Source organism: Eutrema salsugineum, unplaced genomic scaffold (assembly GCF_000478725.1).
Source record: "Eutrema salsugineum unplaced genomic scaffold, Eutsalg1_0 scaffold_20, whole genome shotgun sequence".
NCBI lineage: Eukaryota > Viridiplantae > Streptophyta > Magnoliopsida > Brassicales > Brassicaceae > Eutrema > Eutrema salsugineum.
Genome location: NW_006256828.1, coordinates 1,587,709 through 1,602,806, shown reverse-complemented (window position 1 = coordinate 1,602,806; position 15,098 = coordinate 1,587,709). Strand labels below are relative to the sequence as shown.

The 15,098-nt window shown below is 34.2% G+C and overlaps 4 protein-coding genes and 1 pseudogene across 7 annotated transcripts; all 5 read left to right on the top strand.

Annotated features, from left to right (window-relative positions):
• The first annotated feature begins 628 nt into the window (after positions 1-628).
• LOC18016267 (50S ribosomal protein HLP, mitochondrial) lies at positions 629-2,222 on the top strand. Of its 3 annotated transcripts, none has more exons than XM_024155245.1 (4): positions 629-739; positions 841-876; positions 1,276-1,358; positions 1,594-2,066. In XM_024155245.1, exons 2-4 carry the CDS (start codon positions 843-845, stop codon positions 1,993-1,995), a joined length of 519 nt encoding a protein of 172 aa, XP_024011013.1. In that variant the 5' UTR covers positions 629-739; positions 841-842; the 3' UTR covers positions 1,996-2,066. The 3 variants fall into 3 exon arrangements, with proteins under 3 accessions (XP_024011013.1, XP_024011014.1, XP_024011012.1); XM_024155246.1 differs by having other exon boundaries at positions 636-739; positions 838-876; XM_024155244.1 differs by having other exon boundaries at positions 643-739; positions 821-876; positions 1,594-2,222.
• A 233-nt stretch (positions 2,223-2,455) lies between these two features.
• LOC18016266 (putative ALA-interacting subunit 2) lies at positions 2,456-5,629 on the top strand. 2 transcript variants are annotated; one of them, XM_024155312.1, is made up of 9 exons: positions 2,456-2,725; positions 3,039-3,100; positions 3,204-3,278; positions 3,379-3,495; positions 3,639-3,709; positions 3,799-4,096; positions 4,182-4,471; positions 4,545-4,630; positions 5,141-5,629. In XM_024155312.1, exons 1-8 carry the CDS (start codon positions 2,644-2,646, stop codon positions 4,588-4,590), a joined length of 1,041 nt encoding a protein of 346 aa, XP_024011080.1. In that variant the 5' UTR covers positions 2,456-2,643; the 3' UTR covers positions 4,591-4,630; positions 5,141-5,629. The 2 variants fall into 2 exon arrangements, with proteins under 2 accessions (XP_024011080.1, XP_006398300.1); XM_006398237.2 differs by lacking the exon at positions 5,141-5,629 and having other exon boundaries at positions 4,545-4,809.
• Positions 5,630-6,441: 812 nt separating this feature from the next.
• LOC18016264 lies at positions 6,442-7,673 on the top strand (annotated as a pseudogene).
• A 569-nt stretch (positions 7,674-8,242) lies between these two features.
• LOC18016263 lies at positions 8,243-9,871 on the top strand. Its single transcript, XM_006398234.2, has 3 exons — positions 8,243-8,296; positions 8,404-9,185; positions 9,520-9,871. The coding sequence occupies exons 1-3, from the start codon at positions 8,243-8,245 to the stop codon at positions 9,869-9,871; spliced, it is 1,188 nt and encodes a 395-aa protein (XP_006398297.2).
• Positions 9,872-11,111: 1,240 nt separating this feature from the next.
• On the top strand, positions 11,112-12,427 carry LOC18016262. Its single transcript, XM_006398233.1, has 3 exons — positions 11,112-11,165; positions 11,284-11,957; positions 12,067-12,427. Exons 1-3 carry the CDS (start codon positions 11,112-11,114, stop codon positions 12,425-12,427), a joined length of 1,089 nt encoding a protein of 362 aa, XP_006398296.1.
• The last annotated feature ends 2,671 nt before the right edge of the window (positions 12,428-15,098 follow it).

Below are 15,098 nucleotides of genomic sequence, written 5' to 3'. Positions count from 1 at the left end.
GGAGCTACTTTCTCATTCTGAGTGTCTCGCTATTGTTGTTCCTAAAGCCTCAAACTTCCTTCGATATGATGCAGGTTTGGTGGGGTCCCTGAACCCACCCAAGCCCGCTGAATGAGGACCATCGCGTGGAACTGCCAAGGGCGGAATATAAAGTAAACGTAGCTATATATGGATATTGTCAACAAGCTGGACCCACTTGTTTATTTTCAAGCAGGCAAACAATGTTGTGGTCATGACTCATGAGAGAATTGGACCAAGTTTCTTTATTTAATGTGGTTTCTTAGGTATAAGTCTATGATGACACTGTTCCTAATTTTGGTTTAACTCCTTAAACTTCTCACTTTACAAACACGTTTAATCATAGTTTTAGCTTCTACACAGTTTTAGTCATTTAACTAACTGTTTCATGCAACATTTATCATCAGAGAAACAGTTAGTTAAATGACTAAAAAATTTCGGAGGCAAGAACCAAACCCATAACAGTCTAGAAAATCTAATTTAATTTTCAAAAAAAAATTTCTGCTTAAAAAATGCATTAAAAAACTTCAAGCCCATTCATTTGTTTGGGCTGAAAATAGAAACATACCAGAACTTCAAATCACAAACTGTCCTTTATACCCTTGATTAATCCTTCTATCTACATTTGTTGCCACGCTTAAACCTTTCCTTATACCATCCTCCGCCTCGCTCTCGCTCTAATTCTTCTGCAACGAATCTATTATTCTCCATCAACAAATTCGTAAGTTAGCATTTTCCGAATCTGTATATCTTTCTCTGGAAGAAGAGTATTATTAATATTTATTGTTTCATTGATATCAAGATCAAAACTTCTAATAGCAGAAATGGCGGCAGCTTTAGCCTCTAGACTCTCACGTGGTAAGAGACCGGCTACTTATATATTTCTTCGATCTAATTGAATCTCGGATTGTATCTCAATTTTAATGCAACATTCGAGTCTGAGAAACTGTGGGATTTATTGAACAAAAAAAAAGAAACTTTGGGATTTTAAAGTTGTGAAAAATGAGATTCAGTTTTTAATCTGTGATGGGTATGCCTCTTAATGGAAAAAGTTCTGATATTCAACAAGTTTTACATCAAAAGTTTTTATTTTTATTTATTTTTGTAATTGATATTGAAAAACAGATTCAAGTTATTAAACATTTGGTTGCCGATGTTATCAACTCATGCTCAAAATCTGTTTATTTTTCTTTTTCTTTTTGTATCTGTTTTTGAGGTTTGTTGTCTGATGTTGATTCATACACAATTCATGAGCAGGAGGACGTTCATTGCTTGGAGGTCTTAAGAATGGATTGATGAATTCTTCAAACGGAATGATGAATGAAAGTATCCTCTCTCAGGTTAGAAACCCTTCTTCCCTTATTGCATCTATGTGTTCTTTATCGCTTTTAAACAGATATTTACATTTAAGTATTTGTGTGTTTGCTTCGTTTTGAACGGATATTGGTTTTGTAGTATTTGCTTTGGTCAGTAGATGTTTTGGATTGAAGTACAGAACTAGAACAAGCTTCTTTTTATAGATGTTTTGACGTCTTTAAAGCTTCTTTTTTTCGTGGTTAATTTTGATGGAAGCAGCAACAGCAGCGAAGGACATTCATTCAAATGGGGACAGTACTCAAAGTGGTGGACAATTCAGGTGCGAAGAAAGTGAAGTGTATTCAAGCACTAAAGAGCAAAAAAGGAGCTAGACTTGGAGACACCATAGTTGCTTCAGTGAAAGAAGCGATGCCAAACGGTAAAGTGAAGAAAGGAGCGGTTGTGTACGGTGTGGTTGTTCGAGCTGCGATGCAGAGAGGTCGTGTCGATGGAAGCGAGGTTAGGTTTGATGATAATGCGGTTGTTCTTGTTGATAATAAAGACAAGGGTATCAAAACCGATCGCCAACCGATTGGTACTCGTGTGTTTGGTCCTGTTCCTCACGAGCTTCGCAAGAAGAAACATCTCAAGATTCTTGCTTTGGCTCAACACATTGCTTGAGATAACAGCAAGAAACAGCAAAAACGCTAAACCACGTTATGTGTCTTTATGTTGTTCTTCTTCTTTAAACACTGATCCATAACTTTTTTTTATGTTCTTCTTCTTTAAACTCTCATCCAAAGTTCTTTTTACTTTCCCATTTTGGTACTTTTTTTATTTATTGTTACCATGCTCAAAAAGTTTTGGATTATTCACTAGGGACTATTATAAATGATGCCTCTTATGTTATAAATGGTTTTTTTTTACATATTTTTCCGAATATCTTTCGTTTATTACCGATATGACCTATATTTATATTTATTTGCGATTTACATGTTATATTTTGTTCTATGAATATTCAAACTCAGTCCTCTCTTTTTAGTTTTGTTTTGGTTATTACTCCTTTTTCAAGTTCAAACTTTTTTCATGTTCAAACTTTAATGCAATAACTTTACTAAAGCGGAAAAGATTTATTGACAAATACAAAACAAAAATCGAGATCAGGTGAATCTACGCTACGCATTGAGAACCAGTGACTATTCGATTCTAGATCTGTCAATCGATCCACAGTGAGAGTCGGCGGAGGTTTTTCCCCGCCGATTTGTGTGTTCGAGCCGCGAAGGGAGTAATTGATTCTTCCGATGTATAGTTGAGAAGTCGAGAGGGATAATGATGGAAGTGGAAGGATCGAGCACTTCGATGAATCGTGCTCCTGATCAATCATCTTTCTTACGATCCAGGCGATCGAAAGGTGATTTAATCCTCTTTTTCTAAGTTTATTCAAAGCCTAGCTTAAGTTCTCACGGGTTAGATTAGGGCAAAATAATCTCTGATTTGGTACCGATTGTTGCATTGTTCATATAGATTCATGGAACTATTTTAGGCTTTATTAACTTAACAATGAATCACTGTGAATGTGTATTTGGCAGCTCTGTATCAGTTTTATTTAGGCAAAAAAAATCTGTGATTTTGGCATCGATGTTGCATTGTTTATAGATTTATGTTACCAATTTCAAGAACTGAACATTGAATCATCGTGTGTTTGTGTGTCTTTATTTTGGCAGCTTTGTATCAGTTTAAGCAGCAGAAACTCCCAGCTTGTAAGCCAGTCTTAACACCAACATCGGTTAGTAACATGAATTTTTGTGATCTCAACAAGTTCTTCTTCTGATTAACTGATCGAAATCCAAAATGCTAATGCTTGAATTTTGAACTCACATGTCTTCCAGGTTATAACAGTGTTTCTACTTATGGGTTTTGTTTTCATCCCCATTGGCTTCCTTACTCTTCGTGCTTCTCGTGATGTAAGTCTCTATAGTCTAATGAAGTGGTCTTGAACCGTATCTCTTGTATTTGGGCTGTAAGTTGTGGAGAATTTTGTTTTTTTAAATCCTTCATTGGCAGGCTATTGAGATTATGGATCGGTACGATGTTGAATGCATTCCTGAAGAGTATAAAAGCAACAAACTTTCATACATAACAGATGCATCAATCCCAAAGAATTGTACTCGTTACTTGAAGGTAATGACTTTCTGCTCCCATTGATTCCCAATTAACGAAAATGTTTTCTATATATTAAGAATTAAGAGTATCTTCGTTGTTACATATTGGTGGTTTGTTTTTTTATACTTTCAATATCTTGAATATTGTATACACGATTGTAGGTACAAAAGTATATGAAAGCTCCCATTTATATCTACTACCAGCTTGACAACTACTATCAAAACCACCGACGGTAAATAACAAGATCCTTCTATTATTTTATTTTTTGAAAACTGGTGATGAGAAAGTCCATCATTTGCTTGCGGATGATTGTTTTTGTAGGTATGTAAAGAGTAGAAGTGATCAGCAACTGTTACATGGACTGGAATATAGACACACAAGTGCTTGTGAACCCGAGGAGTCATCTAATGGTCTCCCGATTGTTCCTTGTGGGTTAATAGCTTGGAGTATGTTCAATGATACATTTACTTTTGCTCGTGAAAGTACGAAACTGAAGGTGAGCCGGAAAAACATTGCGTGGAAGAGTGACCGTGAGCACAAGTTCGGAAAGAATGTGTATCCTTACAATTTCCAGAACGGAACTTTGATTGGTGGAGCAAAGTTGGATTCCAAAATTCCAGTATGCATTCTTAGCCATTTCAATTCCTATAACCATAAAATCTTAATTATGTTTTTAAGCTTAAGCGATTTTGATTACTTTGCAGCTAAGTGACCAAGAGGACTTTATTGTGTGGATGCGAGCAGCTGCTCTACTAAGCTTCCGGAAACTATACGGACGAATCGAAGAGGACTTGGAACCAAGAAACGTTGTTGTGGTAAATGTGATGAACAATTACAACACTTATAGCTTTAGTGGGCAGAAGAAGTTGATTCTCTCAACATCAAGTTGGTTAGGAGGAAGAAACGATTTCCTCGGCATCACATATCTCGTCGTTGGTTCCTCTTCCATAATCATATCCATCATCTTCATGTTGCTCCATTTGAAAAATCCGAGGTAAAAAGATACACTTAGACAACCTTTATTTTCTTTGTTATAAGTCGCTTATATGCACCATTTTCAATCTCAGGCCTTATGGGGACAATTCTTGGAACAAAAAAAGCCTTTCGGGTTGAGAAGCTGTTACATTCTTTCTTTGACACATTCTGATTCCAGGTTCATATATATTCCTACATACTCTGTATATGTGATCTTATAGATTATAGGGAGTATATAACCAATTTTATGAGGCTATTAGTTCTAGAAAACTGATAAGGTTCCTCTGTTTTTATTCAATGACCGTTTTTGTTTTTGGATTCTAAAGATATCCCGAAAAGATAATTGTTTTGACCCTTTTTTAACTCTTAAACCTCTAATGTTTATTTGGGCACACTACCTGTTTTTAGAGTTTCTAAATTTAGCAAATCTAACAAACCGCACTTTTTTTTCTTCGATATCCCGAAAAACGTTCATTTCTTCTTATCATTTTCCATATTTGTCACCTTTAGTCTCTCTATTTAACCTCTCCCATTTGTCTCCTCAACTTCATTCGTTTAGTCAAAATCACCTTTCAATCTTCCTTCTCCTCCTCAGCTGCAAAAAAAAAAAAAATTCGTTTTTTTTTTCTTCTTTCTTAAACTAAACCGGCGTTTTCCTTCTGCTGCATCGGATTGTTGTCGGAAAAAGAAATCCGTTGGTGAAAGAAAGAAAAAAAAACATGGCTAAGGAAATGAGGTATGTTCAAACATGGGGAGAGGTATCACCAAGGCTTATTGTATCTCACCAGAAACAACAACAGCAATTCTCAAACTTGCCAAAGCTTGAGACCATTGTTGAAGAAGGATGCTGCGTCGATAGTTTTTCTGTTAGGGCCCCGAAGAGGATCGTGATCTTTCTTCCTCTTGTACTCTCAATGATTTTGTACATGGTGTTGCACAAGAGTATCAAAGATTCTTGATTTAAAACTTGTCTTTTGGTTACTTTTTTTTTGGGTTTATGAGAACTTTTAAATGTGTGATGGTGAGATGAAGAGAATGTTCTCAGATAAGTAAGAGAGAGATTGGAAATTTCTATAGTGAATTTAGGTCGAGAGAGAGTTGAAATTAAATTGTCTGCTTTTTTTTTTTGTTTCTTTGGATATGTAATCTTATTTCTTTCTGATTCTGATTTTTGAATAAGCTCTGATGAGTCTTAGACACAAGTATAAAGTCTAGTCTGTTTTTTCAGGGTTAGATTCGATTATCCGTAAAGTTGTTGACAAAAAACCTAATAATTCCTCTCTACCATGGTTAACAATGTTTTGATAATCCAAAGATACATCACCTCTGGTGGATTAGCTTGGGTTTTTACGCTGGACCATTTACTTTCCTGGCATGGCCTTGTAGAATCCGTATTTACTATACATGGTCCTATGTTCTTTGCCATTTCACATAATCAAAGAAGTACACCGAGAAATATGGAAAATAAAGGGATATCTTCTTGAGCCACAAACTGTCGAATGATGAAAGGCATAATAAAGTGTAAGGAAATAATCAAAACCCGCCTTGGTCACCAAGTTGAAGCATAATGGATTTGGGAAGACAATATAATGCCTTTAAAATTATTTCTATACTTGAATTTGGTGTCCAATGAGTATTATTCTCTGTATATTTAAATATGTGTTTCGAATAACTATAATTACATATTTCCTTATAACTTATATATTCTATTGGTATGAATGTAAACTTGGTGTTCAATGCTTGTTAATCAATTAGTCTCTATAGAGATCGAAACACACAAGAAATCAGCAACGTAGTTAAAGAGGTTTTAGAGAAAAAAATGTCTCAACTTCTCACTCGAATCTTGAAGCCTCATATCTACAAAAAAGTCATGGTAAGCTTTTATTTTGCCTTTCTATAGTAATTTATTGTATCGGTACTTGTTGTATGATTTTAGTGCAAAACGTGTATACACTAAAGTTTTGGCAGAGACACAACAACAACAACAAGATGGTTCGGTTGTTCTCATCATCTATGCAAATGATCTACCCGTACGTGTTAATCGACCAAATCCTCAAGATCGGAAAAGAATCAAGATGGTTAAACGGAGATTATCTAGAAGGTCGCATCGAGAGAGGGCTAGAAACAAGTACGATTAAACAAATCGTGATCAAAGACAAAGAACTCGAGGAAGAAATCCGTGATGCAATGAATGTCGGATATTATCAAAATGATAGTAGATTTCAAGTTTCGATGTATAGCGATACATCCTACCTCAGCAATATTGATAACGTGCGTCTCCATCTATGTGTGTATTCTTCTAACCCTAACTTGAGTCCCAAGGAACTTCGATTACCTTACTTGCCCACAGGCACTCAAATCCAAAACGTAGCGATGTCGTCCTCTGGCCAAAGAGATGAAGACACAAACATTGAAGACTTGGTTGTGGCTGTCAAGTTATCAGGATCTCAGCTCAAAGTCTATAGGCTGGCTTCTCATGACCATGACTTTCGATGGATCGATATTCAAACCATACATGAGTCTATAAGCCCATTCTCGAGCCTCATGTACTCTAAGAAAGATCGAAAGTTCTACGTTCCAACTCCTGGTGGTGAATACTTGTGCTCCTTTGATCTTAATGTCAAGAAGAAAGACAAGCCTGAGCTCGTACGCTTGTGGACAAACCCTATTCCTTTAAGTTTGTTGTACAATTTGTCACAATTGATTCAGATGACCAGGACAGACCACCTGGTCGAGTCACCATACGGCCAACAATTCCTCATCAAGTGGTACGTATGTATATCAATAGTATATATTGATAGATTTGATATTTTTTTTACATATCTGTACATATTAGACAATGATCAAATCATGTTATCTTTCTTGTGTTTGAAGGTACTATGGAGACCACTTGAAGTTTTACGATAGTGGAAAACTCGAGCACAAAACAGAACGGTTCATGGTGTTTAAAGAGGAAGGACCATCAACTGATAAAAAAGGAAAAATGATGTCTTACACAGAAGACATTGGAGATCTTTGTATCTTTCTTGGACGTAATGAAGCGTCCTGTCTCCAAGCAAGCTCCACTTTAGGTCTTAAGCATCTATTTTGTGGGTTACAACTATGGAGTTTTCGATATCACGACACAAACTTGCACTCTCTTCACCACAGATGAAGGTTCATTAAGATCCACTGATTTTCCTTATTGGCCTCATCCACTTTCTATGATCAATTCTAGTTAATATACACATAGTTGTTTTGTTTTCTTACTAGTTCAATGATCATTTTCGTTTATGTTTTCTGAAATGCAATGAATACCCGGAGGGTATCGGTTAATTGTTTACAAGTGATTACACGGCAGCTCCATTACCTTCTGTGCCCACAAACTCTCAAATATAAACGCAGCAATGTGTCAAAGAATGTCACAAAAAAATGGCAAAATAGTTAGTCATACATTACCAAAGGTTTGGTAAAAAAGAATGAAAGATGATGAGTTGACTAAAAAAATTTGATGACAAATCAACGGAAACTCGGAAAGAGACTAAAGAGTTTACCTTACTATGTTATTAAAAACAAAACTAATAGGTACAATTATTCATTTCCTCTTTCTACGTCATCACCGTATATTCATTTTTTTTCCTCTTTCTATGTTTCAAATAGGTACAATTATTCATTTCCTTTAAGTATTATTCTCTTAGTATTGTTATTTAATGTTAACTTGGTGTCCAAGGTTTTTTTTATCTACAGTATTAGTCTCTACAGAGAGAAACACAAGAAATCACCAACGTAGTTTTAGAGATTTTAGAACAAAATGTCTCAACTTCTCAGTCGAGTCTTGAAGCCTCATGTCTGCAAAAACGTCATCGTAAGCCTTTTTTTTGTTCCTTTCTTTCTATAGTTAGGTTTATTTTGACTACTATTGGTTCTTGTTGTATGATATAGTTCAACGTGTACTTACTTACATTTTGGCAGAGACACAACAACAAGATGGCTCGGTTATTCTCATCTATGCCAATGTACCCTTACGTGCTAATTGACCGCATCCTTAACGGACAAGTTTCTTCGGATGGTCACATAGAAACAAGGATGGTCTCAAATACGGAAAAGAAAATCTTGATTATGAACGAGGAAATTGCAAAAGAAATCCGAGACGCAATGAATACTGGATATTGTTGTAAAAAGGATAGATTAAGAGTTTCCAAGTTTTCCCATAGCATACACATCACGCGTGATGATTACGATCTTTCTGATCTTAAAGTAAGTCGTCCATTACCTTGGCTTCCCTTAGGCTCTCGAACCATAAAAGTAGATACATTACCTTCTCTGCCTCTAGGCTCTCAAATCATAAACGCAGTGACCATGTCCTCTTGTGAAAGAGAAGATATAAACAATCATAAAGACTTTGTTGCGGTTCTCAAGTTATCAGGATCTCAGCTTAAGGTCTATAGGTCAGCTTCTCCAGTCGGTCCTCACTTGCGATGGAACGATATTGAAAACGTACATGAGTATATGAGCCCATTCTCGAGTCTCATGTTCTCTAAGAAAGATCAAAAGTTCTACATTCCAAGTCCCGGGGGCGCATATTTGTGCTCTTTTGATCTCAACTTCAAGGAGAAAGACACGCCCGAGCTCGTTAGCTTATGGATAAATCTTCTTCCTCCAATTGTGTTGCACAGTTTGGCCGACCTGATTCCAATGACCAGGACAGATCACATGGTGGAGTCACCATCCGGAGAACAATTCTTCATCAACTGGTACGTATATTCATGTATATATATCCTTCGTTTTTTGTTTTTTCGTTTCTTGTAACAAATTTAAGATAACCTAAGTTTTAGGAAAACATTTTCTTGAAGTTCTTGCTTGTCAACTAATTGGTTGAATAGTTTATCTTATAAGTTTTAATTGGTTAATTATTTTCGTTTGAAAAATCAAATAATCAAATCTTGGTCAAATTTGAGGGATGAATTTGACTCATTCCAAAAATCCCATAGATTAGCCTAAACTTCGGCTCATGGTTCTCTTTTATTAATAAGAAAAAAAAAACAAAAAGAAGTTTGATTCATTAATGGCTTTTCATGTGTGTTGAAGGTACTACGGAGACGACTTGACGGATTACAATGTTGAAAAATTCGGGCACAAAACAAAACGGTTCATGGTGTTTAAAGTTGAAGAATCATCAACGGATAAAAACAGAAAAAATATGACTTACACAGAAAACATTGGAGATCTTTGTATCTTTCTTGGTCGTGATGAAGCTTTCTCTCTCGAAGCAAGCTCGTCTCCAGGTCTTAAGCCAAACTGCATCTATTTTGTGGGTTATAACTATGGAGTTTTCGACCTCAACACACAAATTTGCACTCTCTTCTCCACAGAGGAAGGTCCATTAAGATCCACTGGTTTTCCCTATTGGCCTCCTCCACTATATATCACTCCTATTTAATATACTGTATATGTATTCTTGTTTTATTTTTGTTATCAGTTCAATAATTAAGTTCTAGTTATATGTGTTTTTTTTGAAGCTATAACTTAAAAAGTTACTTTACGAAAATAAGTCTTAATATTTGAGATTATTATGAAATACAAGTGGTTAATATGTTATGAAGAAACAAAAATAAACAGAAATCATGTTATAATGTTATATTTTAAAATTTTGACAAATCTTATAAATAAATTATAATTAACAATCATAATTATCGCAATAAAATAGTTTTTAACACATATTGGATTATCAATGTAAAATGTATGTGTTCATAAGTTTAAAATTTATAAAAAAAAAAACTATGGCTACTATCAATATTATTGATGATAAAATTGAAGATAGTACTATAATACATTTAAAAACATTACCAGGTAAGAAAATCAATTATCACATCAAAAAATCATCATAAATTTTGAATGTATATAGTAAAACAACAATAAAAGCTACTGATATAATAAATAGAGAGATAGAAACCAATGAGATTTCAACTTTAAGTAAAAACAAACACATTAGTCATATTTTAAAATATTATATTTACATATATTTATATAATATTAATTTATGTTTTTGTTGGGACCATATATTTACGTAAGGGTTTCAAACAAATTATTATCTTATTATCTTATTGAATTTGATGAATTTTTACACTGATGCAACTTAAAACCAACAAAATTTATTAATTTATAGTGATTATTAATTTATACAGTATTAATTTATAGAGATTCTATTGTACTAATTCAATGGTCAATGCATAAATATGTTTACATACGGTATATGCTAGACTTTAGCCCATTTAATTTGACTATTATTAGTTTTCCATTTCTTTTCATGTTTAGTTTAACCCATTTTCCCTTAAATACGTTGAGATTGGTGTCCAAGGGCCATCTTAAGGTAATTAACTCGTTTAACTTCCAACCTTTCATATATGTTTAATCATTTTATTTCCTTTTTAAAAAAACTTATTATTGTTCCGTCTAAATTTTTTACTTGTGTTGCAACCTAAAACATCACCACCGTATATGCATTTTTTTCTCCTTTCTATGTTTCAACTAGGTATGATTATTTATTTCCTTATAAATTATTATTCAAATTAGTATTGCTTTTTAATGTAAACTTGGAGTCCAGGGATTTTTTAATCTATTAGTCTCTCTACGAGAAAGACACGAGTAATCCAGCAACGTAGTTAAGAGAATTTCGAAAAATGTCTCAACTTCTCAGCCGAATCTTGAAGCCCATTGTCTACAAAAACGTCCTTGTAAGCTTTTTTTTTTTGGTTCTGTTTTTTTGTTCAATTCTTTCTATAATAATTGGGGTTTATTTTACTAGGATTGGTTCTTGTTGTATGATTAGTTAAACGTATTTACATTTGACAGAGACACAATAAAAACATTGTTCGATGGTGTTCTTCTAAACCACACTACCCGTTTCTATTAATTGACCACATCCCTAAGGTCGGAGTCGGAGATTCTTCCGATGGCCGCTTAGAAATAAGGAGCGATTGTGATTCTAATAAGGAAGTCTTGATTAAAGACGAGGACCTCGCTGAAGAAGTCGTTGAAGCAATGAATAACGAATTTATCACTTATGATCATCTTTTCTTCATGGAAAAATTTGAGCATCTTCCTCGTCTTCCCAATGGCTCTCAAATCCAAAACATAGCCATGTCTTGTCGTCCTGGCCTAAACAATGAAGATTGGGTTGCTGCTGTCGAGTTTTCAGGATCTCATCAGCTTAGGTTTTATAGGCATAAGGACCCACGGTGGATCGATATCGAAACCACACATGAGAGTGTAAGCCCATACTCAAGTCTCATGTATTCTAAGAAAGATCAAAGGTTCTACGTACCAACTCCTGGATGCAGTTACTTGTGCTCTTTTGATCTCAACTTCAAAGAGAAGGACAAGCCTGAGTTCATCGAGGTTCGGAAAAACTATCTTCCAAAAAATGGCGATGAATTTTATATGTACGATCTGGCGGAGATGAATTTTTCTACCAGGACACACCACTTTGTGGAGTCACCCTCCGGTGAACAATTCCTCATCTCATGGTATATAAATATTTCTAAACTTTCATTGTTTCTCTTTTTTCTACAAGGATGTTTAACAAAATTAGGGTTTTGTTTTCATTAATAATGACTCCCTCACGTGTTTTTGAAGGTACTACGAGGACGACGCCGAAGTTGACAGAGGGAAGCTAAATTTAAAGATCTTTCACAAAACAAAGAAGTTCAAAGTGTTTAGAGAGGATACAAAATTATCGGACAGAAGAAGAAAATTTATGTCTTATACAGAAGACATCGGAGATCTTTGTATCTTTCTTGGACGTGATGAACCTTTGTGTGTCCCAGCGAGCTCGTCTCCAGGTCTGAAGCCAAACTGCATCTATTTCGTGGGTTATAACTATGGAGTTTACGACATCACCGAAAACTTTTGCACTTTCTTCGAGGGAAAGGATTTAAAGTTAAGATCTCTCAGGGACCCTTACTGGCCTCATCCACTTTCTCTCACTCCTTATTAATATGGTGTTGTGTTTTGCTTTTTATTTATTATAATAGTTTATTAACAGTTTATGCTTTATTTCAAAGTATAACTAAATAAATTCTTTATTATATAAATGAAATATGTGTGAGCCTTAGTATTTGACGTTACATATTATAAAAGAATCCACGATTATTCGATGAACATTTTATCTTCGATATACAGGATATCATAATGAATGGATCTACTTGTAGAGTACTAGAAATTTCCTGTAAATGTATATTTCTATTAATCTGTATTATTTTGCATTTCTAGTAATTAAAATTATGTAGCAACTGAATTTATGTAGCAAACTGAATATATAATATCAATAAATATTTAAAACTAAAAAAAAAAAAGATGAAGATCATACTTCACTGCATGTGCATACTGTTTGGGACCGCTGCCCATAGTGGACTGACCCGCAAGACCCACTTTTTGGGCACCACTGTTCATACCTTTCCACGGTAGGGGACGGTTTATGTCGAACATACATGGATTGCATACTAAATTTGTTTCGTTTTATTTTGACTAATATGAAATTTAATGAGATATTTATGCAAAATTGTAATATCCAAGTTTGCAATGATAATGTGAACCATATTATGATTCTAATATATAGGTCTTCTGTAAACCATTTGAGCCACGATGTATATAATAGACCTTGTTTATATTTGATGGGGTACTTGCACAAATAACCCACAATTTGAAGTCAAATGCAAAAGTAACCTTTTTTTATTTCTCTTTAATAAATGCCACTTTCTCCTTACTATCTCCTTACAGCTACATATATTCACAAAAATGCCATTATGTTTTTAATTTTTGTTTTTTCTTAAAAATACTAAAAAAACACAACCATACTAAAATATATCATTTATTTACGAAAATACCATATTCTTCAATTTTGCCAACCACTATTACCAACCAGTTTTGAAGCTCTAAATGTTTGCCCAACCAATTTTGAAGCTCTAAATGCTTATTGTGTCGCTTATAACTTCATTTTACCTACAAATTTCTCTCCAATTTCATCTAAAAAACTCTTTCATGCTCATTTTTATAAATTCCAATTTCATAAATCATCTATTTTTGGAGATTCTTGCATAACAACGACTTAGCTAGTTTGTTATCGGTGCTATACAAAATTCTGGGTGTTTGTCAAAGTTAATCGAGTTTAAATTGGAAGTAGGTAAACATCTACTTCATTTTCTTTAACATTTAGCTCTGTTTCGCGAAAGCAGACTTCTTTTTCAGTCTGCTAGTCAACGCAGAAGTTAGATTTGCAATTGACTTTTTTTTTAATATTTGTGTAAGCAGACTTCTGCGAATTGTCCTTTGTAAACAAAAAAAATCATGTAGACTTCTTTTGCAGTCTGCGAGAAGAAAATGTTATTTTTGCATTTGACCAAAAAAATTGAAGAACTTTGACTTTTATAGCTGCTATTTCGTAATTTGACTCAAGATGTTATTTTTGCAATTGACCAAGATTTTGACCACTTTTGACTTTTATAGCAGACTTTGTTGAAGTCTGCTATTTATTTAATTAAGATTCGGTCAAATGCAAATCTGACCTACAAGTAGACTGTTAAAGAAGTATGCGCATAGAAGTCTGCTTCGAAAGTCAACATTTTGGTCAATTACAAAAATAACCCTTGAGTAAACTTCTTTTGTAGAGTAGACTTCATAAGTAGACTTCATAAGCAGACTTCTTTACTATAGGAGACTTCTTTTACTCGTCAGCAGACTTCTTAAGAAGTCTGCTCTAAAAGTCAAACTTTTGGTCAATAGCAAAAATAACTTTTTCTTCTCGCAGACTGCAAAAAGAAGTCTACTACGAAAAGTCAAATATTTGGTCAAATGCAAAAATAACCTTTTTTTAGAAGACTTCAACGTGAAATTTCCCCGGCGGATTTTGAACGGATGTCTGTATTTTTTTAAAATTTTTAAAATGCATTTTATAAAGTATTTGTAATGTTTTTTTTTAATTTTAAATTGTAAATGCATTTTATGTATGATTCTTGCACTTGTATGAGTTTGGTGTGTTTATGTGTTATAATTATAAAGTTATGAATTTTTTTGGTTTGAAAGGTAATTAGCACATCTAAGCAGACTTAGATGAAGTCTACTGTTTTTAAAAAGGGCATAATTGTAATTTTGTTTTCGTCTTCTATCTAGGTTTTTCGAGTTCTGCAACTCTTTTTCGCGGCTGCAAGCCAATTTTTTCACATAATCAGTCAATTTTTTGCATTATTCTTATTATTCACACCTAAATCTTATAGATCTGACATACATATATTGATTTCAAGTCTTAAACGAAGAAAAAAAAATTTCAAAGAATTTGATTTCAAGTCTTAAACGACTAATCGGTCTTGGCGGCCGCTTTTTAGAACATGGGATACAGACAATGGATCCGAGAGAAAGAAAATAAAATAGGAAAAGGATGAGAACAATACACTGGATAAAACGTCTGTGAAAAAAAAAACAAAAAACTTAAAAAAGAAAGGGACTAATCTAAGAAAGAAATCAGCTTGTGGTCATGAATGGAATTGCTCTGATGACAAGCTGTTGGTAGAGAGCCATAAGAGCTGCACCAACGAATAGTCCCACCCAGAAAATCCACTGCAATAACAAAGAAAACGACCAAAATAGCATTAGAAGAAGATGAAATCAACAAA

Bases quoted from the DNA above. Each gene is read 5' to 3' on its own strand.
- LOC18016267 (XM_024155244.1), top strand. From the start codon at position 843: ATGGCGGCAGCTTTAGCCTCTAGACTCTCACGTG. The intron at 877-1,275 runs GTAAGAGACCGG...ATTCATGAGCAG, and splicing joins AGCCTCTAGACTCTCACGTG to GAGGACGTTCATTGCTTGGA. The intron at 1,359-1,593 runs GTTAGAAACCCT...TGATGGAAGCAG, and splicing joins ATGAAAGTATCCTCTCTCAG to CAACAGCAGCGAAGGACATT.
- LOC18016266 (XM_024155312.1), top strand. From the start codon at position 2,644: ATGATGGAAGTGGAAGGATCGAGCACTTCGATGAATCGTGCTCCTGAT. The intron at 3,279-3,378 runs GTAAGTCTCTAT...CTTCATTGGCAG, and splicing joins CTCTTCGTGCTTCTCGTGAT to GCTATTGAGATTATGGATCG. The intron at 3,496-3,638 runs GTAATGACTTTC...ACACGATTGTAG, and splicing joins ATTGTACTCGTTACTTGAAG to GTACAAAAGTATATGAAAGC.
- LOC18016263 (XM_006398234.2), top strand. From the start codon at position 8,243: ATGTCTCAACTTCTCAGTCGAGTCTTGAAGCCTCATGTCTGCAAAAAC. The intron at 8,297-8,403 runs GTAAGCCTTTTT...ACATTTTGGCAG, and splicing joins ATGTCTGCAAAAACGTCATC to AGACACAACAACAAGATGGC. The intron at 9,186-9,519 runs GTACGTATATTC...TGTGTGTTGAAG, and splicing joins GAACAATTCTTCATCAACTG to GTACTACGGAGACGACTTGA.
- LOC18016262 (XM_006398233.1), top strand. From the start codon at position 11,112: ATGTCTCAACTTCTCAGCCGAATCTTGAAGCCCATTGTCTACAAAAAC. The intron at 11,166-11,283 runs GTAAGCTTTTTT...TACATTTGACAG, and splicing joins TTGTCTACAAAAACGTCCTT to AGACACAATAAAAACATTGT. The intron at 11,958-12,066 runs GTATATAAATAT...GTGTTTTTGAAG, and splicing joins GAACAATTCCTCATCTCATG to GTACTACGAGGACGACGCCG.